The sequence below is a fragment of the Vicugna pacos genome, chromosome 12, assembly GCF_048564905.1.
Source record: "Vicugna pacos chromosome 12, VicPac4, whole genome shotgun sequence".
Lineage (NCBI taxonomy): Eukaryota > Metazoa > Chordata > Mammalia > Artiodactyla > Camelidae > Vicugna > Vicugna pacos.
Genome location: NC_132998.1, coordinates 694747 through 719335, shown reverse-complemented (window position 1 = coordinate 719335; position 24589 = coordinate 694747). Strand labels below are relative to the sequence as shown.

The following is a 24589-nucleotide window of genomic DNA, read 5'->3' as shown; positions in this document are numbered from 1 at the left end:
TCCGCCCAGAAGCCTTCAACTTGCCCTCTGACCCTGGGGCCAAACCCGAGGAGGCTCCCGGGGTCGAAGGCCAGAACAAACTTGGGCAGTCATCACTTCGCCGCCGAGTCCTGGGGCCGCCCGAGGGGCAGGGCTAGCCCAGGGCTGCCCGCCCAGCCCGGCGCGGCCCGGCCCGGCCCGACGCCTCCTCAGCCATAGAAGCCGCCAGCAACCCTGAGGCTCAGGGACCGGTGACCAGCCGGCAGCGCTTTCTGCCCCTGCACGCCCCTCTCGCGGGTCTCTGTCCGGAGGTCGAGCTGAGCGGCCAAGGGCAATCGGCAAGCGATTTCGACCTCCCCACCTTCTAAGAGAGGGTCAGTTGGTCTTGCGTTCGCCCCTAACATTGGTGCGCCCCAGTGCGTTCCCGGAGTTGGCCTGCCCCGCCCCATGTCCCCAAGTTGCTCTGGGACCTGGGTTCAGGCCAGGGTCTAAATATTCTTTTCCTCATCTGTTAGCGACTCCCCCTTTCTGGGTGCAGATGGGCCTTGCCCCCTTTTCTCCCGCAGGTCCTAGACGGACGAAGAATGCCTGTGAGGAAGAGGGGCTGTGCCTCGGCACTTCTCTCGGCGCCCAGAGAACTGCTATACACGCAGCAGGACCTCAATAATGTTATAAGTGGCATTATCAAGCCCACGGCACTTATTTTATTAAAGCCTTCAGCTTCTACTCCCTCCTTCTCCACCTCGGTCCATAAAATGGTGTACTCTCCCTTTAAGACTAAAATGGTGGCCCGCCACGGTCAGGACTCCACTTCCGGTGGGGAGGGGGGCGGGACCCCAGCCCGCTCACGCCGGAAGTGGTTTGCGTTTTCAAGATGGCGACTCCCTATGTAACTGACGAGACCGGCGGTGAGTGCGGGAGACCCGGAGCCGCTTCTCCCCGGGCTCTCGGGGCAGGGGTTCGGACTTGGAAAGGGGTCTGTGCCCCGCCCATCCCAGGGCCCATCCTTTGCCCCGCCCTCCGGACCGCCTTCCCCATTCATTCTCTCCTACGGGGTGTCACCTGCGCCCCCTTCTGGTCTCGAGTTTGGGGGTCTCCGCTTCCGGTCACCCAAACCCTGGGGTTCTTCAATGCTGGTCCTTGCTCCAGGACCCTCACTGGCCCTTAACTTTTCTCCAGCAGTTGGAGCTCCCATATCTCTTTTGGGTTCTTCAGCCTTGGGGACCCCTCCACCCTCAGTTCCCTCCAAATCCTGCTCTCCCCCTTCCCCTCCCCCATCTCTTAGTATGCCTGCTTTCTGCCCTACCCCAGCCCCGTTTTAATTCTTTTTCTCGAAGCTGTATCTGTTGGAGACCTCCTCGTTGCTACATAGTGCTTTTTCCACTATCTTCCTCATCTTCATTGTTGGATCACTGAGGTCTAGAGGTATGAAGGGAAGAGGAACCTAATACAACTTTCAGCTTGAGTTTTCTCCTTGATGGCACCAGCCTTCTGTCCCTTCTCTGGTGTTGGTGATAGGAATTGAGAGATCTCAGGTGCAAGAAGGCAAATAGGAAGGTGTCTAGTGGCCTCTCAAGCTCTCTGACAAGCTGGTAGAATCTACTATTACTTCTGGCTAGAGAAGAGTTTCCAGCCTGGCTGCTTGAGATGCTGAACTGTCTGCTGTGTGTGTGAGAATTATGTGTTGAAAATTGAGAATCAAGATTTTCATTTTGGCTTTCCCATTATAATTTCATCTTAAAAAAAATGGGCATAGTAATATCTACCCACTGATGATAAATAAGATAGTAATATATGAAAGCAACTTATAAAAATGCTGTGCAAGGCAAGATGTTACTGTTTTTTGTAGCCCTCATTGTGTATGTATATCCTGTAGAAGTGACAGTGTGTATGTGCATGTGTGTGCTTGCACGCGTGCTTTGGTACATGCAGACTGTTCTAAAATGTGTCGTTTTGCTTTGCTGTTTTCCATGTTATTACCTCTCAACCCACCTCTCCTATGGTATCTATGACAACCCAAGTCTTTGATACTTCTCTGCAACCTCACATTTCAAAGTGGTACCACCTCTTCCTCTGCTGTCTACATAGTAGGTCCTTCTTCAACCAGCTCCCTGTAATGTGTGCTTTGAAAATATTACTCATTGTCCAGTATACTTCTCCTTATTCTGTTTTCTTTAAACTGATTTAATGAAAGTCCAGATATCACATCTCACCCTACCCTCCTACCAAGAAGCATCTTCTGTTTTCTATGACAATGTGGAAGAGGAGGAATCACACTGCTATTTTGCTTTCCCTTACTACTTCCAGATCATCGATCCACCACTGTCACTCTCATCCTCGTGGAAGATGCTGCCATGCAATTATAGCATTTTCTCTAAAACCTCAAGGGCCATCATTTACTGCCCACAAGGACCCAGATGTATCCGATCATATTTTTTTCTCCATTCTGTTTCTCAGTGTCTCCACTCATTCTCAGTGTCTCCAGCATGTTCGGAATACTCTTATTTTATAGTTCCTCAGCATGAGACCATTGACTTTCCTTTGAGGTTTGAAACCAGCTACACATGAAAATCACTACAATCTGGACCTACCTACTACATAGGACCTCACCTATGACACTGCTTCCGCCTTTAGGCCCTCTCCATCTCTCACTTTAACCTCCTTACCCAATCACCATTTTTACTACATCACACTCACAGAATCAGATTTTGTCCTCCTTAGGTTCTCTGGTCCTTTACCTTTCTCATTTCATTGAGTCTTCCGTTTCTTTCATGACTAATTTTGAGGCCCCCATCTAGACCTCTGTAACCAGTCATTTGATGCTGTCCTCATTGTTTTCTTCCTTCATTTTGATTTTCTATACTAAGCAAGCACTTCTGTTATCTTGAATCATACCCATCAACTGTTTTCTTGGCTTCTGCTTCTAGGCCACAGCAGGTGGGTAGAGAAAAGACACAGTTGCACATTCAATACAATGTAACTTAATGTTAACTTCTGCCAACATCACAGCTTCTGTCCAATTCTTCCTTCTTGGTTTGCTTGCATTCTACCATGGTTATTTTCCCTACCTTTCTCAGCTCTCTGTAACCTTCCATTTTAAATCTCCTTCTTGTGGCAAATGACCTCACTTTTTATTTCACTGAGAAATCAAGATCTGTCATTTCTCTTTCTTTCCTGTTCATAGCCTGATTTCTTGAATATCAGGTCCACACATACTATTTCCATTTCCTTACTGCTTATTTGTTTCTTAACTCTTTACAATGGTTTATTTCTAGCACCAGCCTCTCTCTTGAGTTGCCAGTTCCCTTTTCTGATTGTTTGGTGACTAGCTTTCATTCTTAGATGTACTGTCACACCTTAAATCCAGTCTGACCAAAATCAGTATCAGTTTTTCCTTCCTTGTTTCTGTTAAAGGCAGTACTGTTCTAGCTAAACCAAGATCAACTTTTTGCATCATTTCTCTCTCTCTTTTTAAAAATTTTATATAGACTTTATTTTTTAGGACAGATTTAGATTTGTAGAAAAATTGAGAAAATGATATAATTCCCATATACCTTATATTCAGCTTCCCCTGTTATTAACATGTTAACATTAGTATGGTGTCATTATTGCAGTTGATGAACCAGTATTGATACCTTGTTATAAACTAAGGTTCATACATTTTTCAGATTTCCTTTTTTGAGGGGTAATTTTAGGTTTATTTATTTGTTTATTTTTAGAGGTCCTGGGGATTGAACCCAGGCCCTTGTGTATGCTAAGCATGTGCTTTACCGCTTGAGCTATATCCCTACCAGATTCCTTTATTTTTTACCTAGTTTTTTTTTTTCCTGTTTCAGTATCCCATTCAGTATAGCATATTACATTTAGTTCTCATGTCTCCTTTACTCCTGTTGGCTGTGACAGTTTCTCAGACTTTCCTTGTTTTTGATGGTCTTGACAGTTTTGAGGAGTATTGGTAAGGTATTTTTGTTGGCTGCCCCTCTGCTGGAATTTGATGTTTTTCTCATGATTATAGTGGAGTTGTGTACTTTTTAGAGGACAACCTTAGAAGTAAAGTAACATTTTCATCATATCATACAGGGATACATAGTTCATATCATACAGGGGTACACAGTATCACAATGATTTTTTTACTCTTGATATTTAGCATGCTCTTCCTGCTGAGGTAGCTTTAAGGTTTCTCCACTATAAAGTTACTTTTTTCCTCTCTCCTTTCCATTTTGTACTCTTTAGAAGAAAAACACTATTCACAGCCCACACTTGAAGAGTAGGGAGTTATGCTCTCTTCCTTAAGGATGGAGTATTTATTTATACACATCATTTGGAATTCTGCACAGGAGGTTTGTCTCTTCTTCCTCATTTATTTATTCAATCACTTATTTATATCAGTTTGAACTTTGGGTTATTATATTTATTTTATTGCTCAAACATTCCAGCTTTGGACATTGGGAGCTCTTTAGTTGGCCCCATGACCCTTTGACATACTGCCATCAGTGTAGGGTTTTTTTTGTTTTTTGTTTTTCCTTTTTTTTTTTTTTTTTTGAAAGCTCTTTCTTATTTTCTGGCCCTAGAAGATGCTCCAGCCTCATCTTGCATATTTCCTGTCCCAGTCTTAGAATGAGCCATTTCTCCAAGGAGGCTTTGTTCCCTTTATTGAAGAGTGATACAGGAAACCAAGATCAGAGCACTAGGTGTTTTTGTTCCTAGTAACAAAATTAACTGGGGTGTTGTTTTTGCATTGTCTTTTACTCCCTCCTCACCGGCCCCTGTTGTCAAAACATCATTCTTCTGTTCCTACTGCTGTTACCCTTATTCCATCTTCAATACTTGTTAGCTATGTGGCCTTAGGAATTTTAAGCCTAGGGAATCCAAGCCTTAGTTTTCTCATCAATAAATAGGAATAATAACTCCTACAATATAGGATTATTGTGAGAATTAAAATTTAAGTGATATAATGTACACGTCTAGCACATAGAAAGTGCCCAAAAAATGGTTCTGTAATTATTATTGTTATGTAAAGATTATTGTGTGGATTAGAAGAGGTTATATATGTAAAGTATCAGGCATAATACTTTGGTTATTCTAAGTGTTGGATAAAATTTTAGTTTCCTTTATCCTGCAGATATTGCTGTGACAACAAATAGTTGTCCTACCTCTGTCACTCTCTCTAGTCCTGTTCATTTGACACACCGTTACCAGATTACTGCTCCTTAAGTACAAACTTAATTGTGTAATTTTTGTTCAATATAATTCATTCAGAGTCCTCTGTTAAATTGGGCATATACTGGGGGGAGGCTTTCAGTGGTAGAGTGCATGCTTAGCATGCACAAGGTCTGGGTTCAATCCCCAGGACCTCTATTTAAATTAAAAATTTTTAAAAAAATGTAAATAAACCTAATTACCTCTTTCCCAAAACAAAAGCTAAAAAAAATTTATTAAAAAATTGGCATAGATCCTTCTGATCTTTATTTTTCTGTGCATTTTAAAATCAGACAGTATATACATTTTTATGTGTTGCCTTTTCATAGCAACACATAAAATGTTTCTCTTTGTTATTAAAAACTCTTTGTAAACATCTTTTGAAATACTGGCAGAGTGTTTTATTGTTTGGGCATGCACCTTCTCTTACCAATTTTCTGTTATTGGACTTCTAGACTGTTCCCAGAATTTTTGTTATAAGAACTCTATGAATATTTTTGTGCGTAAATTTTTGTCTGCATTTAGGGTTATTTTCTTAGGATAGATTTTCCAGAAGTAGAATTACTGGATTGGAGGGTACAAACTTTTATTTATTTTTAATTAATTAAAAAATTAATTCCTACTGATTGTAGAAAACTTGGAAAATATTTTCATAACTAGTGTATTATATAAGTCACATGTGTGTTTGGTAATTCCAGAACCCAAAGATAACTACATTTACATTCCCTTTTAGTTTTATGTGTACACACACACACACACACACACATATGTATATGTATATATACATACATACATAGCATATCTATTTAACATAATTGTGATCGTACCGAATGGCTGTACTTCCCAAAATATGATCCTTGGAACACTTAGAAGTTCTGTGAGATGGGGTATAAAATAAAAGTCTAAAAAATAAAATAATATAAAAATAAGATTCCGGTAGTCAAATAAATTTGGGAAACACAGTGGTGAACTACATTTACATCTTAATACTCACATGAATAAGAACATAGCTTATTTTAAGTCTTACTGATAAAAAACAGAATCTTTTTTTTTTTTTAAATGTTTAACCCAGAATTTCCCAACCTTATTTAACAGTTCTTTTGGGCATTCCTTGCTAATATCTTATGGAAGTAGTATTTTATCTAACAAAACCTTTGGGAAATGCTGCTATATGAGAGGACCACCTCACTCTCTTAGTACTAGTTAGTTGTTAGTAGTTAGCTTAGCATTGGTTTATGTAGCCAGATTGCTTTCTAAAGGGTTTTACCACTGACAATGATTGTTTTAATTTGTATTTCCTTTGATTATTAGTGAAGTTGAACTTCTTGGTATCTTTTTCATTTATAATACAATACACAATAATCATGTAAAAAGCAGTGCCTTTGAAACCCACAGCCTCATTTCGAATTCTGCTGCAGTTTACTGACATTGTAACTTCAGGCAGGTTATTAAATTTCTCATCATCTGGAATAAGTCTTCATGGAGTTGTGAGAATGAAATAAGATCATGTATATAAACACCGTCCTTGGCATGAAGCAAAGCACTCAGTAAAGGTGCTGTTATCTTTTTGGAATTGACTGTCAAATTTACATACGGACAATTTGCTCTTTCATTCAAGATACTCCTCTCTAATATGAGCACAAACCACTTTCCAATACAGTATCATTACATCTCTGCCTAAACCCTCCAGGGAAACTGGGTTGTACAGTATAAAGCAGGTGGAACCTCCAGGGAAACTGGGTTGTACAGTATAAAGCAGGTGGAACAGCAGTATGCTGATATGTAAGCTTCAGCATCAGAACAGTTCAGATCGCAGCTATATGCTACCCTTGTGATCTTGGACATATCTTTACTTCTTGAGGACTCTGCCTCAGCGGCTGTGGGTGATAGTAATCTATGCATTATCTTGATTCAGTGAGGTGGTGGATGTAAAGTTCCTGGTGTAATGGAGCTTCTTATGTTCTTTCCTGATTGTTCTTAACATACTGTGAGTTTTAGCCTGCCATGATTTTGCTTATTGTTATTCCTCTTAGAATGCCCTTTCCCTTCCTTTCTCTGCCTACAGAAGTATCAGCCATTCCTTTATTGTTGATATCATTACTAGTACTACCTAGTCTTTAAGATTAAGTCCCTGAGATTTTCCTAATTTCCTGTCACCTTCTGCCATCAAACAGTCTGTGGTTATTTATTCTCTTGAAATCTCTTATTAGTATGTATCAGTGTCTCTTAGGGATACCTAAGACATTTATATTTTTGTGTGATTCTTTGCCTAACTTGCTCCTACTTCTCCTGACCTAAACTGTAAATTTCTTGAAAGTGGGGACCATTTTACTGATCTTGATAATCCCCATAGAATGTAGAGTATTTTTCTCATGGGAGGCTTTCAGTAAATGTTTATTACATTTAATTAATTTGTAGTCTGGCTTCTAACCACTCTACTTTTCTGAAGCTAAAGTCTTGTACATAATTAGAGATTTCCAAATTGCCAAAATGAATAACCTTTTTTGACTCAGTTCTCCTTTTTCTTAATCTCTTTGCAGTGTTTTCTTTTTAAACATTTTTTTTATTGAGTTATAGTCATTTTACAATGTTGTGTCAAATTCCAGTGTACAGCACAAGTTTTCAGTTATACATGAACATATGTATATTCATTGTCACATTTTTTTTTCATTGTGAGCTACCACAATCTTTACAGTATCTATACAGGTAATCACCTGCCCTTACTTCAGATCCTTTTGGTCTCCATGGCATAGCACTGTCCTGGTCCTTCTTTTCTAGGATCATTTCCTGGTGTTGCTGACACCTTTTCCTTGAGGAAGATGACCATGACCATTTTGGAGGGTCATGCCTCCAAGATGGATCTTCTCTTTTTATATTTTCTCTATGTTAGAAACCATGTCTAAGTCTTATCATTGTTGGCCCCGAGATCATCCTCAGGCTCAGATCTGTGACCCAGATCTCTTTTCTTAACTTTGAAGCAGGTTCCAGGGATTCAGTACACCTTTTATCAGTCACTTCTCCCTAATCCTTTGGAGTCCTCCCAAGACTTGCTGTGTTGTCTCTTCTCTGTCTTCCTGCCAGCCCTGAAAACAAAGCCCTTTTCAGTTTAAGGAAACAGATTGAGGATTACAAAACAGCAGATGTGAGGAATAACAAAGTTTATGAAGTTCTTATAGTAGCAGTCTCTAACCTCTCGGTTCTACCTCTCAAAGATGCTACCTGAGGGGGAGGGTATAGCTCAGTGGTAGAGTGCCTGCTTAGCATGCATGAGGTCCTGGGTTCAGTCCCTAGTACTGCCATGCAAATAAATAAATAAATAAACAAACCGAATTACCTCCCTGTCTCAAAAAAAAAAAAAAAAAAGATGCCACCTGAAAATCCCAATATTCTGCCCATAGTTTTTATTTCTAGGGTTATAAATCGGCACACTCCCCCCTTCTTTTTGACTTTACCTTTGAATACCATCAAGGCCAGAGAATGGAACCAAGATAACATAAAATGGGTGCTCCTTTGTGATGATGGGCTGTTTGTATCACTGAGGACTTCTAGTTAGGATGGCCATTCAAGAAGCTTCTGTCCTAGCTTTTCTCTAATTTCATCTGTAATAGTCTTAAGGCTTCAGTTATCATCTCTGTGCAGTTACGCTTCTAGCATTGTCCCTTTCTCCTTAATCCCACGTAAAAACACTGCCTGTCTAGATTGAATTAGTTATTTTCACAAAGTTGTCTTGTCCTTTGGACTTTCTTTGTATCGGTGGTTTTTATTCTCCTCCAAATTGTCCACATTCAAGAGTGATATTGTAGTTAGTTTGTTGACTTGTGTTTATTTCTTACTTATTTTTCTTCTTCCTCATTAGAATGCATGCTCCAAGAAGGCAAGACCCTTGCTTGTTTTATTTATTCATTGTATCCCTAGCTTCTGTTACAGTGCCTGGCTCAACAACAAGTACTCAATAAACATTTAAAATACATGTGTGAATAGATGTTATTACCATATGCCCTATTTACCCACATGGTATGTTGTGGAAAAATAAGAGAAAACATGTGACAAGCACCAGATTAAATCCACTGTAGCAATTTCAATGATTTCCTCTCTCATTCAAATCTTGGCAGTGGTCAGATCCCGTTTACTTAATTCTTCATAATGAATTTCTCTTTCATTTTCTTTTCAATACCCATAGAGACCATTTCAATTAAGTCTTCTCACATGGCAGCGATTGCTTTCATTTTTTTTCTACCTTTGTGTTACACTTTCAGGTTAATCTTAGTAAAGCAAAGCTTTGAGCAGAGTCTGTACTCCCTTAATGGCCTTTAACATTCTCCCACATTCTGAAGCTTGAGTCCAAACTCAAGAGGAGATTGGATACCTTTCATAGTCTTACTAATTTACCTCTAGTCTCTTTTCCCATTACATACACCTTTTGCCCAAAATATACTGGAGATTTGCTCTTCCCTAATATGATACTTAATTTTATTTATTTATTAATTTGAATAATTACAGTCTTCTAGGGGCCAAGACCTTTGCTTCAAAGATCAAAGTCCCTGCTCTCAAGCAAGCAAACAATTACATTAAACATTAGATCATGAGAAAAGGCCAAAACAGGTGCTGTGGGTGTACACAGGGCAACTTCTAAACTGGTTTGGTGTGGGGAGGTTAGGAAAGACTTCACTGAGGAGTTTACACTTGAACTGGACATTTAAAGACCAATAGGAATTAAGATAAGAATCAAGAAAAGTCTACTGCAAGCCAAAGGAAGCAAAGAGCAAAAAGGCATAGAGAGTAAAGACACAGTCAGTTGTAATTTGTGAATATTTCAGTGGCTGAAGCAGAGGGGTGAGTGACTGGGTGCTGAGAGGCTGGAGACTATAACAAGAGCTGGGTCACAAGACCTTTGTGTATGGTTCCATCCTCCATGTAAATTCCCTAAGGGCAAGAGGAATCCTGGAAGAATTTTAAGTAGGGGCGTGACTAGTCTGATTTGTCCCTTTGTTTATATTCTTCTATAAGCCTGAAAAACTTCCCTTTTTCCTCTTTCCTCATTAACCACACCCTCACCTCCACCTGTCTAAATCCCGTTCATCTTCCAAAAATCACAAAGATGCTCTGTCTTCTGTAAAATCTTTATAGGTCACCTGGTCAAAAGTACTTTCACTCTCCTTGGTGTACCCATTCTCCAAGCCACTTTGGTTTGAAACAAAATGAGATTTTAAAAAGCCCACAATATGACATTAATGGAAAATTTTAAAAGGAAAAATTATAATCCAGTCACCCAACATAACTTCATATTGCTCATTCTTTTCTAAACTTTCAAATATAATATTTAAGAGTTGAAATCATGGTGTTTATATACTTTTATTTTGTTTTATATTCCACTGTATCACATTAATGATTTTTTAAAAAATTTACTGTTTTTAGTTTTAATGGCTGTTTTGTTAACCATTCCTGTATAACTGGATGTGAAGTTTGTTTTTATTTTTTAGCTATTTATAGATAATAGCATAATTTTCACATGATTACTCCCTTTCTTCTTTTTTCTGTTTTTGTTTTTTTTTTCCCTGTTAGAACTATTTACTTATGCTAAATTCTCAAGATCAGAATTACTGAAACAAAGTGTGTTGAATTGTCTTTGACTTCAACCTCCTTACCCCTCCCCAAGTCAGGGAATTACCGAGGGCTGTTGATTCTTTGATAATGTATCTGGCATCATTCTCTTCCTTTCCATTCTCACTGTTTCAGGCAGTTCTGCCTCATGCCAGGATTATTGCAGTCTTTTTTTCCTAACTGATTTCCCTAGTCTCCAGTGTTTTCTCTTAACAATTCATCTTTTCATCATGCCAGAGTAATTGCCCTAAAATACTGCTTTGGATAAAAGATTCATTCATTTGACAAATATTTTTTGAATGCATGCCATGTTCCAGATATTCAGCTCCTTAACTGACATTTCAAGGTCTGAACATTCTCTCATTTACTTAACACCAGCCTGACTCAGCCGGACTGGTCTAGTCACCCTTTCCGGAACATGCCATCTACCTTCCCATGTCTGAAATTTTGCTTTAGAGTAAGATTCTGTTTAGAGTCTCATTCTGCTTCCCTTTTCATTTACTTTAGTTTGATTCTTTCTTTGGAGCCCACCTCTAGTCTCAGTCCTCCCTCCACGGAGCCTTGAGTTTTTAACTCTTGTCTCGAAACGGTCACAGCTAAGCGAACAGTATCCTCAGTGGGCCCTCTTTTGTTCACCTGATAAATTCCAAATTCCTTGGCTTTGTTTTTAAGGCTTTCTAAGATCTTTAAATTTTTAAATTTTCAACCTCACTTTGTGTTATTCCCCAATATGGACTGTCCGGTTCACCTGGACTCCTCTGCTTTCTGCTCTCTGCATATTCCAGGCTGCCTCACAGCCACATCTTTCTTGGCTCATGTTTGTTTTCTCCCATCCCCCCTACCTGTCAAATCTTACCCATTTTCTTTAACATTTTTTTTTTAGTTTTAATTTATTAATGATATTTGTATTTTGAGAAAAACTCAATTCATGTAACCATGTATAATCCATGTGGGAGGCTCTTGACTTGACTTTTAAGTTTTTAAATCTTTCTTTTTTTCCCCCCTTTTTTGTTTTTTTACAAAAGTGATACTCAAAGGAAGAACAAGAGTCACACAAGATAGATACATATATATATGTATTATTAGGAGTTAATGGTTTCTACCACCTCTTCTTCTAGGTTATCCCTCTTAAGGTAGCCAGCATAGTCTTGTTATGTCTTTCCACGCCTTTCTCTTTGCCCCTGTACACAGACTGTATGGACCTCTAAGTGCTGCTCTTGCCCCAAGAATGGGAGTATCCTCTACCCCAGTGTTTCTCAGAATGTCCAGGACCCTTGGGGAGTCCCTAAAACCCTTTCAGGAGGTCTGCAAGCATAACTCTTTTGATAATATACTGAGATGCTATTTGCCTCTTTTGCTGGGTTGACATTGGCACTAAGGGTGCAAAAGCAATGATGGGGGAAACTCCTGGCCCCTTAACAGTAATCAAGGTGATGGCACCAACTGTACTAGTCATTGTGTTCTTCACTGACACACTGCAGTAAACAATGCCAGTTTCACTTAAGAATGTCCTTGTGACATTATTAATTTAATTATACTCTGGCCCCTTAATGTACATCTTTTAATTTATTTATTATTTTTCCCAGCTTTATTGAGATATGATTGACATATATAACATTGTGTAAGTTTAAGGTGTACAGTGTGATGATTTGATACACATATATATTGTGAAAGGTTTACCACAATAAGGTTAGTTAACACATCCTTTACCTCACATAATTACCATTTCATTGCTTTATGGTGAGAACGTTAAAGCTCTACTCTCTGCGGCAATTTGCAAATATACAATGCAGTTCTGCTGACTATAGTTACCATGCTGTATCTTAGACCCCCTCAGAACTTATTCATCTCATAACTGAAAGTTACACAGCTTTCTGGTGTTCTCTGTGAATTAAGTAGGACGTAAGCATGAAGCACTGCTGCACACTGAAGTGCGGTGGTGTCTCAAAGAAAAGCACTGGTGCAGTTGTCCGAGCTGCAAGCTAAACAAGCTTCCGTTTCATGGAACCCCATTTTTACTTGAAAGAACCACTGACAAACCATGGTAATTCAGACCTCAGTATCTGATAGCATTTTCCTGAAAATGAGTGAGCCTGTCATTTCAAGGAAAACAGTTGACAGTGTTTGTTGCCAGTGATAAAATTCAAACCTTCAAGAGGAAATTGGAATTTTGGAAAACTTGTATCTGCCACTGTGAGCATGGCAGTTTCCTAGTAAAGACTTTTCTGATGAGATTTACGAATATAAAACGATTGTTTTTTATATTGCGTAGTGAAATGCATAATATTACAAAATAAGAGTGTGTGGGGGATCCTGACGTTAAAAACTTTGAGGATCTATACTCATATGATCCCAAAGTATATCATGAAGACCATTCAAGATCAGTGCATTTGTATCTAACACTGTTTTTCATAACAGCGTGGTGTTCCATCGTATGGATGACCCACATCTATGTAGTCGTTCATCTGCTGATAGCCATTCAAGTTGCTTTCAGCTTTTCGCTAATTTAAATAATGCAGAAACATTATTAATGCAAACATCATTTACATACAGCCTTGTGTGCTAGTGCTTTTGTATCTACAGTATGGATTCCTGAAAGTTGACCTCTTTTTCACCATTCACCTTAATAAAACTTTTCCTTCTCTACAATTTCTCTGGTCATTTTTCCTTCCCATGATTCTTGTTTTTGCCCTTTTTAGCCTCCTATTCATTTGCTGTCTTTTGATGTCCCCATGCTATTGTCTTGTGTTTTTTAAACTTCCCTCCATGCCTGTCCTGTCTTGCCAACTAGATTATAAAATTAGAAATTCCCTGAGGGCAGGGATGGTGTATTATGCAGTGTATAGGCACGCAATAGATAATGATGAGAGATTAATTAAGGGTTGATTGATGTGAGAAAAGGTTGCTTTAATGGTTGCTTTTAGTGGAAGGATGGGTGCTGGGGGAAGCTGTGTGCTCTGATGCATTCTTTCATCCTGGGAGTCACACTTACACCAAATTAACGATGTTGAGTTATGTTACTAATGTATGCAACTTTAATTTTGTTTAACATTCTCTGCCAAAATAAACTTCCTCTATAACTTAAAATGTGTATATATACATATATAATAGTTTATAATGTACAGTTAATTCCACAAGCATGACTATAATATAATCGATTTTGAAATTAAAAAATTTTAAAAATTATTTAAAATCTATTTGAAAAATCTATTGAAAATTAGAAAGAGTAACTCCAACGCAATTCTGTTATTTCAGGCAAGTACATCGCCTCCACTCAGCGACCGGACGGGACCTGGCGAAAGCAGCGGAGGGTGAAAGAAGGCTATGTGCCCCAGGAGGAGGTCCCAGTGTGCGTGGTCAGGCGTGAGGAGGGGGTACTTAATGGCGTCCCTGCCGCAAGAAAGAAAATGCGTGCCTATGAGTTCAAGGAGGAGTTTTCTGATCCCAGGATCCTCCGAAGTGGAAGGGGGGGGGGCAGCTATCAGAGAAGGGAGAGGAGGAAGCTAGGATTTAGGGATGAGTGAGGGATGAGTAACCAAGTGACCAGACCTGTTCCTATGGCCTCTGTTCAGCAGAACCTGTAAATAGCGTTCAGAGATCAGAGCTTCAGGACCGGGGGATCCTACAACCTGCACAGCAGAGGAAAGCTGGGGAGGGGTCATAGGGAGAAGAAGGAAGCAGGAAAGAAAGGGGTGAAATAATTTATACTGTTAAGAAAAGGGCTCGAAAAAAAAGGGTGGAGGGCTTGATTTAAAAAAGAAAAAAAGAAAGAAAAAAAGGGGGGGACTTGGAAAAGTCCGTGATTCTTTGACACTCTTCCCCGCAGGTATGAGAACAAGTATGTGAAGTTTTTCAAGAGTAAACCAGAACTGCCCCCCGGGCTGAGCCCCGAGGCCACTGCTCCCGTCACCCCATCCAGGCCTGAAGGCGGTGAACCAGGCCTCTCCAAGACAGCCAAACGCAACCTGAAGCGGAAGGAGAAGAGGCGGCAGCAGCAGGAGAAGGGGGAGGCGGAGGCCTTGAGCCGGACTCTCGAGAAGGTGTCCCTGGGCGAGAGCGCCCAGGTGCCCAGCGCTCCACAGGCCTCCCGGGCAGCCCCCACTGCCGCCCCGGACCAGCCCGACCCAGCCGCCGCCACCGAGAAGGCCAAGAAGATAAAGAACCTAAAGAAGAAGCTTCGGCAGGTGGAGGAGCTGCAGCAGCGGATCCAGGCTGGGGAAATCAGCCAGCCCAGCAAAGAGCAGCTGGAGAAGCTGGCGAGGAGGAGGGCGCTGGAGGAGGAGCTAGAGGACTTGGAGCTGGGCCTGTGAGGCCCCCGGGGAACAGGGAACGGACTGCAGAACAAACCGCGGGGCTCTCCGGGGTCCTGGGGAACGTGGGCAGCGGCAGTCAGGAGGGGTGTCCCCTACTGGCTCGCTTCCACCTCTCATGGCCCACCTCTGTCCTCCAGAGCCTAGCCTCTCCTTCATTCCTTCCCTTTTCTTCCCAACTCCTATTTTTTTGGACTTTTCTCCCTCCCATTCCCAGTGTTCAAAATCTCCGTGACTACCCCAGGAGGTACCTTTGCTGCTGATTTGGATGTCTTGTTTAAAAGAAAATTGGGTGGGTGGGAGTCTCTTGGAGAACTGAGGTCAAGGGTTGGGGGGGAGTACGCCCAAGTCTTGGAGTCTTGGTTCCTGTTCACAGTGTTCATGGGTTATTTCCCCCTCCATCCCTCACCTCTTTTTTTTTTTTTTTCTTTTTTTAAAAAAAAGAACAGAATAAACTCAAGTAGACAACATGTCTTGCTTTGCCTCTTTTGTCAGCTTCTAGGTGTTTTATCCCCATCAGTTTGGTGCAGGAAGGTAAGTGTTGGGAGTAATATTGCTTTTAATTATTAAAAATGATGTGTATTACCAAATTAGTACTGACTTCTGTACGTGTTTGCCCAGACTTCAGTGAACAGAAATTAGTGTTATAATAAAGTGAAACAACAAATTAAATTGGACGTTAATTTACATGTGTCATCATTATCGTGCTGCATAGCAACGGGGCCTTGGTATCTCCCTTGCTGTTTATTTATGAAGATCATCGACCTACTTCACAGCTTCACTGGCGCAACTCAACTCTTGAAATTTTACCTTCTCACATGCCCCCCAACCCCGAGACGGCATTGTGGAGACTGTAATGATACAGGAAGAGGAATTTTCAGCCATAAAGAGCTGTCACTTTTTGTCTATCCTCTGATTTCCACATCCTCACTTATCACAGTCTTTCTAGACAGCTGCCAGTATGGAAACCAACAGAGGGGAAAGTCAGCTGTAATGAACTATTTCAAGAGTTCACAGTTCAAAAAAAAAAAAAAAAAAAAAAATAAAATAAAATAAAATAAAAATAAATTAAAAAAAAAAAAAAGAGTTCACAGTTCTTAGCCTGACTCTTAAGGTCCCACACAATCTGGCCTTGTTTCTTGGCCATTCCTCAACTCTGGTCAAACTGCTCCAACTCTTGAACTATTTTCAGTTCAACAAATGAGCCACATTCTCTCTGAGACTTAAGCCTTTGCCCCTGCTGGCCCCCCTGCCTAGAATACTTCTCCCGACTCATTCTCCCTAATCAACTCTTTCTTAGCATTTGGATCTCTGCTTAAATGTTATCTTCTCTGGGAAGACTTTCATTACCAGACATGAGGTACCTTTTTTTTTTTTTTTCATTAGGCACCTTTCTGAACTGGCTTCCTTAACACTACACACTTAACATTTGTAGTGGCATTTATTACATTATATTGTCATGCTTGTTTACTTGTTAGCCCTCCTCCTCCTCATTAGATCATGTGCTCCTCCAGCTCTGGGACTGTGTTTATCATCACTGCATCCCAGTGCCCAACAGAATAAATTCTCAAATATTTGGCTGAACGAATGAAGCCACAAGCCATGTGGGGAAACAGAAGAGGAGAGAAAATTTGTGCCTTGCACACCTGAGCAGTTGTGAGAACTTGATTAGGCAACTCAGTGTGAGACCAAAAGCCCAAAGAACCAAAAAACCTAAAGGACCCCAATGCAATTATAAAGATTTTAAATAAGATTTAATTGGCTTATAAGTAGGTGTTTGATGCTTTGAAAGTTCTGCTGTTTCAGAGGACTCTATACTTTAAAAATCATTATTAGGGTGAGATTAATTGTTTTGCAAAAGAATTTACCACAGTAAGCCTTTACATTTTCTGGGTCTTCAGTGGTTTGATTAAAGTTTATTTCAATATTTGTTGGGTCCTATCAATCATTGTGTTAGTCCAGAGGGATGCAATTAAGAAGACATTGTAGACCCTTCATTTAAGGAAGCTGTTAAGCGTGCAAATCACTAAGTACTATGGTAGAGAGATCAGCAACGTGTTGAGGGAGAGCTAAGAAAGAAAATTCTGATTCAGGGGATGGGGAGGCTTAAAGGTGGAGTTGGAATTTGAAGACCCTCACATCTCAAGAAAGGTAGGTAAGGGAGAGCAAGTAAATGAATAAAGGCTTGGCAGCATGAAAGGTACGTGGTAAGTTTGCTTTTTTTGTTGTTGTTGGGGGGAGGTAAATTAGGTTTGTTTGTTTGTTTGTTTGTTTATTCTTAGAGGAGTTACTGGGGATTGAACCTAGGACCTCATGCATGCTAAGCATGCGCTCTACCACTTGAGCTATCCCCTTCCCCTTAAATTTGCTTTCAATTTTGCAGAGACACATTTCTTTACATAAAAATCAATGTTAATCACATGCTATAGGATGATATTTACAGATAAGCTAGTGTTTTTCTAAATGTGGGTTATGAAATCAATTTAGAAAGTTGTGACCAATATCGTTTCTTAAATAGAATAGAAAAGAGCAGAGAGAGATACTTAAGAGTAAATATGTCTCATGATAATTTTGTTTCAAATATATACCATATGTGTACCAGGTTAGAATATAAGAGATTTATTTTCCTTACCTTGGTTTGCAGAAAAATAAATTCCAAAGCCGCTGATAAAATCAATACCGAGGGGCTAAGGCATCATACACTCTCCTTCTGGGCTTTATATTTGGGATGAGTGGGATAGAAGGATACTAGTTTAATTATTTCCCCAAGGACTCTTGCAGCTTATGGTGAAGTACATTAACCCCTGTTTTTTTTTTTCCACTCCTGAGACTGTATTACTATTTATTTGGCATTTCTTTCTTCCTTGCAGGTGAATCCTCTCTCCTAATGTGTAAATAGCAAAGATTTTTGGGATCTAGAAGTGAATTATTTTAGGATTGGCCGTTTGCCCTCACAGGCTGAGTCCACATGTTAGTTTTTTATGTCCACTAGGTGGTGCTGTGAGGGGCCAGTGCTGGCAAGTTATCTTGTCCCTAGACTCCAGCTTGTTTTGAAATTAGCAGAGAGGTTTACTCAGCTAGAAAGTCTTTTCTCTTCAGGCTCACAGGCACTCATGGATAAGGGGTCTCTAGATCTCCCTCCCCTTCCCAACTATAACTTCGTGCTACAAATTGAGAGAGAGAGAGAATCTGGGATCGAGAGGGTACAATTTTTTGTCAGTAATGCCATCTCTCAAAAGATGGTCAACAGCAATCCTTTCCATTCTGCCCTGAAGATCAAAACGGATGCTGAACTGAAGTGGAAAAGATGGAGGTTATACCCCAGAATGAGTAACTGGCTGGATGAGGGTAGTAGAATTGGCTGAGAGGAGGGGAGAGAGATGTTAAAGTATCTCATCCTTGGGAAAGCAACAATACATGGAATTTGATTAAATTCAGCAAACATTCTCCAAGAGCTTTCCATAGGCCAAGAGAACACAAAGATGGATACATGTTGCTGACTCCTTTCTAGAGTCTCAAGAAAAAGAGGCAAACACTCAACAATAATAAAGTATGGAAGATACTCTACTAGGGGCATAAACAGGTTGCCGTGGGGGCCAAGAGGGGACCCCTAAGTCAGCTGTGGGGTGGGGCAGGTGGTGATCAGGAAAGGCTCCACAGTCGAGATGACACCTAGATTAAGGCTGAGTCTGGAAGGACGAGTAGGAGCCCTCCAACATTCTAGAAATCCACAAGGTTCTTCATTTACTCTTGTGATTTCAGTGCTAATAACTCCCAATCTTTCTCTAGCCCGGGCATCTCTAAAACCTGCCTATCCAGTATCTCCTATTTGGATGTTGGTGCTTCAGATTCAATTTATCTAAAACCAAGCACTGAAAGAAGCCTGAGGCTGTTGATTTTTATAGTAATCATGTAGTTTTTTTATCCTTATTCATTGTCTGGGTTGCTCTCTTAGTCATTTCTTATCTGAACTACTGCAAAAGCACACTAACTGTTCTCCAATTTAAATCTCTCTCCACAACCCACTTCCCCAGTCAGTCCCACAGACTTTGATCTTCAACAAGATTTACCTTCCTTAAGCCCAATGTTGATGGTATCATTTCACCAAACAACATTTAGTGGGTTCCCTTTGGTCTACCCCACCAAGGCCAAGCTCCTTCCTTGAAATAATCAAGGCAGTTGCTTGGGTCTGAATGTTTATGTCCCCCCAGATTCATACATTGAAATCCTAACCCCTAAAGCGTATTAGTAGGTGGGGCCCTTGGGAAATGATTAGGTCATGAGGGTGGGGCCCTCATGTAGAGGATTGATACTTTTATAAAAGAGACCCACAGCGGGGAGGGTATAGTTCAAATGGTAGAGTGCGCTCTTAGCATGCATGGGGTCCTGGGTTCAATCTCCAGTACTTCATCTAAGAATGACTAAATCAGTAAACATAATTACCTCTCCCCACCAAAAAAAAATTAATTAATTAATTAATTTAAAAAAAAAAGAGAGAGAGACCCACAGAACTCCTGAGCCCCTTCCACTATGTGAGGAGAGAAATCTGAGACCTGGAATAGAGCCCTCACTTGACCATGCTGGCACCCTGATCTCAGACTTCTAGCCTCTAGAAGTGTGAGTAATAAATTTTTTCCTTTTTTTCTAGGTATAGTTGATTTACAACACTATATAAGCTTCAAGTGTACAACATAGTGACTCACAGTTTTTGAAGGTTGTATTCCATTTATAGTTATTATAAACTGTTGGCTATATTTCCTGTGCTGTATAATCAATCTTTGTAGTTTATTTATTTTATTTTTTTTTTGAGAGGAGAAATTCGGTTTATTTATTTATTTTTTTTAGAGGGGATACTGGGGACTGAACCCAGGACCTTGTGCATGCTAAGCAGGCGCTCCTTCACTTGAGCTATACCCTCCCCCCTTATTTTATACATAGTAGTTTGTACCTCTTAATCCCTTACCCCTATATAGTCCTTCCCCATTGGGAGTAATGCATTTCTGTTATTTATAAGTTTTTGTTATAGCAGCCTGAATAGACTAAGACAGCCCTCAAAGTTTTGGTCTTGAATTACTCTTCCTACTTTATATTCTGTGATTCCCCTACGTGCTTTTTATAGCCAAACTCACCTAATCAATATTAATTTCCTATATGTAGCTTATGATTTTCTACCTCAGTGTTTAAATGTATACTAGTCTCATCTTCCTTGTTGAAATATTACCTGTTTGGGGAGAGGAAAGTTTTCCTGGGCATAATGTTAAAGGCAGAAAACATATATGACAAAGGACTTATATTTCATTATATAAAGAGATCTTGCAAGTCAACAAGAAAAGACAACCTCTCCAACAGAAAAATAGGCAGTTTCCATAAATAGACAATTCCAGTTGATATGGTTGCGTTTAATGCTCAACCATCATGCTATTTTTTTTCTACTTGTCCTATCTGTTTTGCTCCTTTTTTCCTGCTGACCTTGGATTGAGTATTTTTAGTATTTTATTTTAATGATAATCTTCTATTATTAATTATATATTTTTTCAGTAGTTGCTCCAGGGTTTACCATATACATCTTTAATTTATCACAGTCTACCTTCAAATAATATTATATGGCTTCATGTGTAATGTCGAAACTTCACAAAGGTATACTTCCATTTTCCTTTCTCCCTTCCTTTTTACTATTGTTGTCATATATTTCACTTCTACATAAAGTATATTCATTATATATAATGACTACTTTTGTCTTACAGAGTTGATGATTTTTTTAAATAATTAAAAAAAAATTGAAGTACAAAGTGTCAGTTTCTGGTATACAGCACAATATCCCAGTCATGCATATACATACATATATTTGTTTCCATATTTTAAAGAATTTTTAAAATGTCTTTTATCTTTACCCACATGTTTGCTATTTCCATGCCCTTAATTCTGTTGTGTAGATTTCAGTTTCCACTTGGTATCACTTTTCTTCAATCTGAAGAAACTCCTTTAATATTTCTTGTAATGCAAATGACATATTTTTTTCAACATTTGTTTCTCTTAAAATATCTTTCTTTCTTTTTTTGGGAGGGGGGAGAATTAGATTCATTCATTCATTCATTCATTCATTTCAACAGAGGTTCTCGGAATTGAGCCCAGGACCTTGCGCATGCTAAGCATGCACTCTTACCACTCAGCTATACTCTCCTCCTCTAAAATATCTTTTTTTTCGGTCTTCATTTTTGATGGTTATTTTCACTGGGTATAGAATTCTAGATTGACACTTTTTTCATTTGGCACTTTAAAGGTGTCATTCCATTGTTTTCTGTCTTACATTGTTTCTGATGAGAAGTTAATAGTTACTTTTATCTTTGCTTCCATATATGTAATGATCTTTTTCTCTGGCTTCTTTTCAAATGTCCTTTTTATTATTGGTTTTCAGCAATTTGATTAATGCTGTGTCTTGCTGTAGTTTTCTTTGTGTTTATCCTGCTCATGGTTCACCAAACTTTTTGGATATAGGTGTGTTGATATTTTTTTCATAAATCTGGTACATTTTTTGCCATAATTTCTTCAAATATTCTTTCCTGTTCCTCCTGTTTTCCAGTACTCCAAATTACATGTATGGTAGAGTAGTTGATAATGTCTAATAGTTTTCTAAGGCTCTGTTCATTTTTCCTCCTAGCTTTCTTTTCTTTTTATGCTTCAGTTTAGATAGTTTTTATTTCTATGCCTTCAAGTCTTTCAATTGCATTGTCTAATTTCCTGTTAAGATTATACAATGGTATTTTTTATTTCTTTCTTACAGTCTCTTAAAAAGAAATCTTGAAAAGATTTAAGAAGGACACTTAATTACATGAAAAGACTAAGCGGAAATACTGAAAAATGTTAGCTGTAACCACCACTGGGTTTCCAGGTAGTAGGATTATAGATGATTTTTCTTTTATATAATTTTTATGTTCTACAATTATTATCATAAATTATGCACTATTTTTAATAAACTAAAAAATGAAGTTTATTAAATTTTTTTCAGCTGCTGAGTGTGCTAAGTCAGCTGAGAAGCTACTCATTTGTGAACTGTTCTCAGAATCTCCCAACTAAGAATAGTTCTTTTCTTCTTCAAATTCTATAGCCTCTTATATGTCTCTTATGGTACTTATCACGTAGATCCATGTATTAAAGTTATTTATGAATCATGCTTACCTCTCCTGCTGAACATATGTGAGACTAGCTTACTGGGCACTACCAAAAATCAGAGATTTTGCTTATTTCAGCACCACTTGATTAAAAATCTGTATGACTTAGGTTAGCACACTCAGCAGAGGCTAGTCTGACCCAGGCACCAAAACTGCTCTAGAGGAAGGGATGGGTCCTCTTGAGTATAGGTATTTCTAAGGTTAATGATATTTGAGTGGATTATTTAACCCAGGATTTAGAAATGAAGGAGATTATTGGGAAGAACAACACTGTGTAAACTACTTCTATATTCATCAAAAATCTAACGTAGACACGCATAGAATTAATTATAAGTGTGGTTTTGTTTAACATGAATCCCTCTGCCTAGAGTTCCTCCTCTGGGTGGCAAGCTTGTTTTAACTGGATTGTAAAAACGGCATCTTATCTAGCAACAACATCCCAGACAATAATGTGCAGGCTGTAACAATTCTAAAACTCTCAAATACAAAGCAAATTCAGTGAATTATAGTTCCTTATGCACAATGTAAGGTTAATTTTTCTGCTCTACTTGTTTTTGCCCTTGCTCTAAACATTTTTACACTTTGCATACTTATTCCTACTAGGTTGGGAGCTCCTCATGGCAGTGGAAATAAGGCTAGTCTTATTCATATCTGAATTCCTGGTTTTTAGTACCTAGCATATAATGAAACATAATACAAATGTCTGTTGGTTGAATCTAGTCCCTAGGGTTCAGTGTCAGGAAACCTGAGTTCAAATCTCAGTTCCACTTGCCATGGGCAAAACTCTTAGCCTTCTTGAATGTTGCTTTCCTCAACTATAAAAATAAGAATGATGATAAAACCTAGTCCACAGCATTATTATCAAGATTAAATGAGATAATAAATATGAAATCACTTTTAAACTGTAAGTCCTATGATTAAGTTATTATTAATGAAGTTTTGAAGTAGAGAACTGATGATCACATCATGGAATAACCAGGAGAGGCCACATATATTTCTCAAGAGACTTCAACAATATAGTATTTAGTTTCGTGTGTGTTTACTATGGCCAGAATCTTGCAAATATCCCTACAGAGACAGACATCTGGTTTTGTCAGCACAAACAGTAGATCTTCAGGTCAGTTTCATATTAGTCAAGCTCATAAGACTGATATATAAACCAGAATATATAAACTACAATGTCAAGTTATCAATTTACACATACTACACCTGCCATGGGAAACAGAATATTTGGGTCAGCACAACCAGCACTCCAACTTCCCACAAACATTGCTCCTAATTTGGTTCACCAAACTATATTCATAAGGTCACTTGGTGGACACACATGTTTCCCACGACTGTTGTAACAGATTACACAAACATGGTGGCTTAAAACAGCAAAACCTTTTTCTTTCACAGTTCTGGATCCCAGAAGTCCAAAATTAGTATCATTGGATCAAAATAAAGGTGACAGCAAAACAACAGTGCCCTCAGAGACTCTAGGGGAGACTCCATTCCTGGCCTTTTCCAGCTTCTGGTGTTTGCCAGCATTCCTTGGCTTGTGACAGTTTCACTCCAATCTCTGCCTCCATCTTCACGCTGTCTTCTCCTCTTTGTATGTAAAATCTCCCTCTCTCTGCTTTATATGCATGTGATTGCATTTAGTACCCACTCAGATAATCCAAAATAATCTCCTCATCCCAAAATCCTTAATTTAACCACATCTGCAAAGACCTCCCTCACATTTTTTTTTTTTTTGCCATATAAGGTAGTATGTGTAAGTTCCAGGGATTCAGAGGTGGATATCTTATTTTGGAGGCACATTTTTCAGCCTCTACAGGATGGAAATTGGGACATGAAAAGTCAATTATACTAGAAAGACTGAAGTTACCAGATTACATTGTGTGATGCATTTACTTTCACAGTAGGGATGGTCGTGTCAAATATGCTGAATACTCAAGTCCATTGCTGAGATTAATTTTCTCAATACAGTGCTTGGATGGCCGTTGCCAGTGAGTGTTTGCTTCTGTGACTCTGCCTTTTGATGTCTCCATGACTAACAAAACTCCTTTTGATTTGCCTAGTTTTTCTTTTCTTCCTTCTTTCCTTCCTTCCTCCTTTTCTCCCTCCCTTCTTTCCTCTCTCTTTCTTTGCTTGCCTTTCTTTCTGTCTGTCTTTCTTTCTTTCATCTTTCTTCCTGTCTTTCTGTCTTTCATCTTGCTGGGAACTATTCTATTTCTTTAATTGGAGGCTTTGCCTAGCTCTGTTATTATCCATTATATGTTGGTGTTTATAGCTTAATTCTTTTTTTAAAAAATTGAATTATAATTGACCTACAACACTATGTTAGTT

At 39.2% G+C, this 24589-nt stretch overlaps 1 protein-coding gene across 3 annotated transcripts; it reads left to right on the top strand.

Annotated features, from left to right (window-relative positions):
- Positions 1-15766, top strand: LOC140700003 (partner of Y14 and mago). 3 transcript variants are annotated; one of them, XM_072972432.1, is made up of 3 exons: positions 1-353; positions 14035-14153; positions 14606-15766. In XM_072972432.1, exons 2-3 carry the CDS (start codon positions 14104-14106, stop codon positions 15087-15089), a joined length of 534 nt encoding a protein of 177 aa, XP_072828533.1. In that variant the 5' UTR covers positions 1-353; positions 14035-14103; the 3' UTR covers positions 15090-15766. The 3 variants fall into 3 exon arrangements, with proteins under 3 accessions (XP_072828533.1, XP_072828532.1, XP_072828534.1); XM_072972431.1 differs by lacking the exon at positions 1-353 and adding an exon at positions 812-887 and having other exon boundaries at positions 14035-14128; XM_072972433.1 differs by lacking the exon at positions 1-353 and adding an exon at positions 871-887.
- Positions 15767-24589: the final 8823 nt, after the last annotated feature.

Coding starts and splice junctions, on each gene's coding strand:
- LOC140700003 (XM_072972431.1), top strand. CDS start 854: ATGGCGACTCCCTATGTAACTGACGAGACCGGCG. Junction 888..14,034: donor TGTAACTGACGAGACCGGCG/GTGAGTGCGGGA, acceptor CTGTTATTTCAG/GCAAGTACATCGCCTCCACT. Junction 14,129..14,605: donor CCCCAGGAGGAGGTCCCAGT/GTGCGTGGTCAG, acceptor TCTTCCCCGCAG/GTATGAGAACAAGTATGTGA.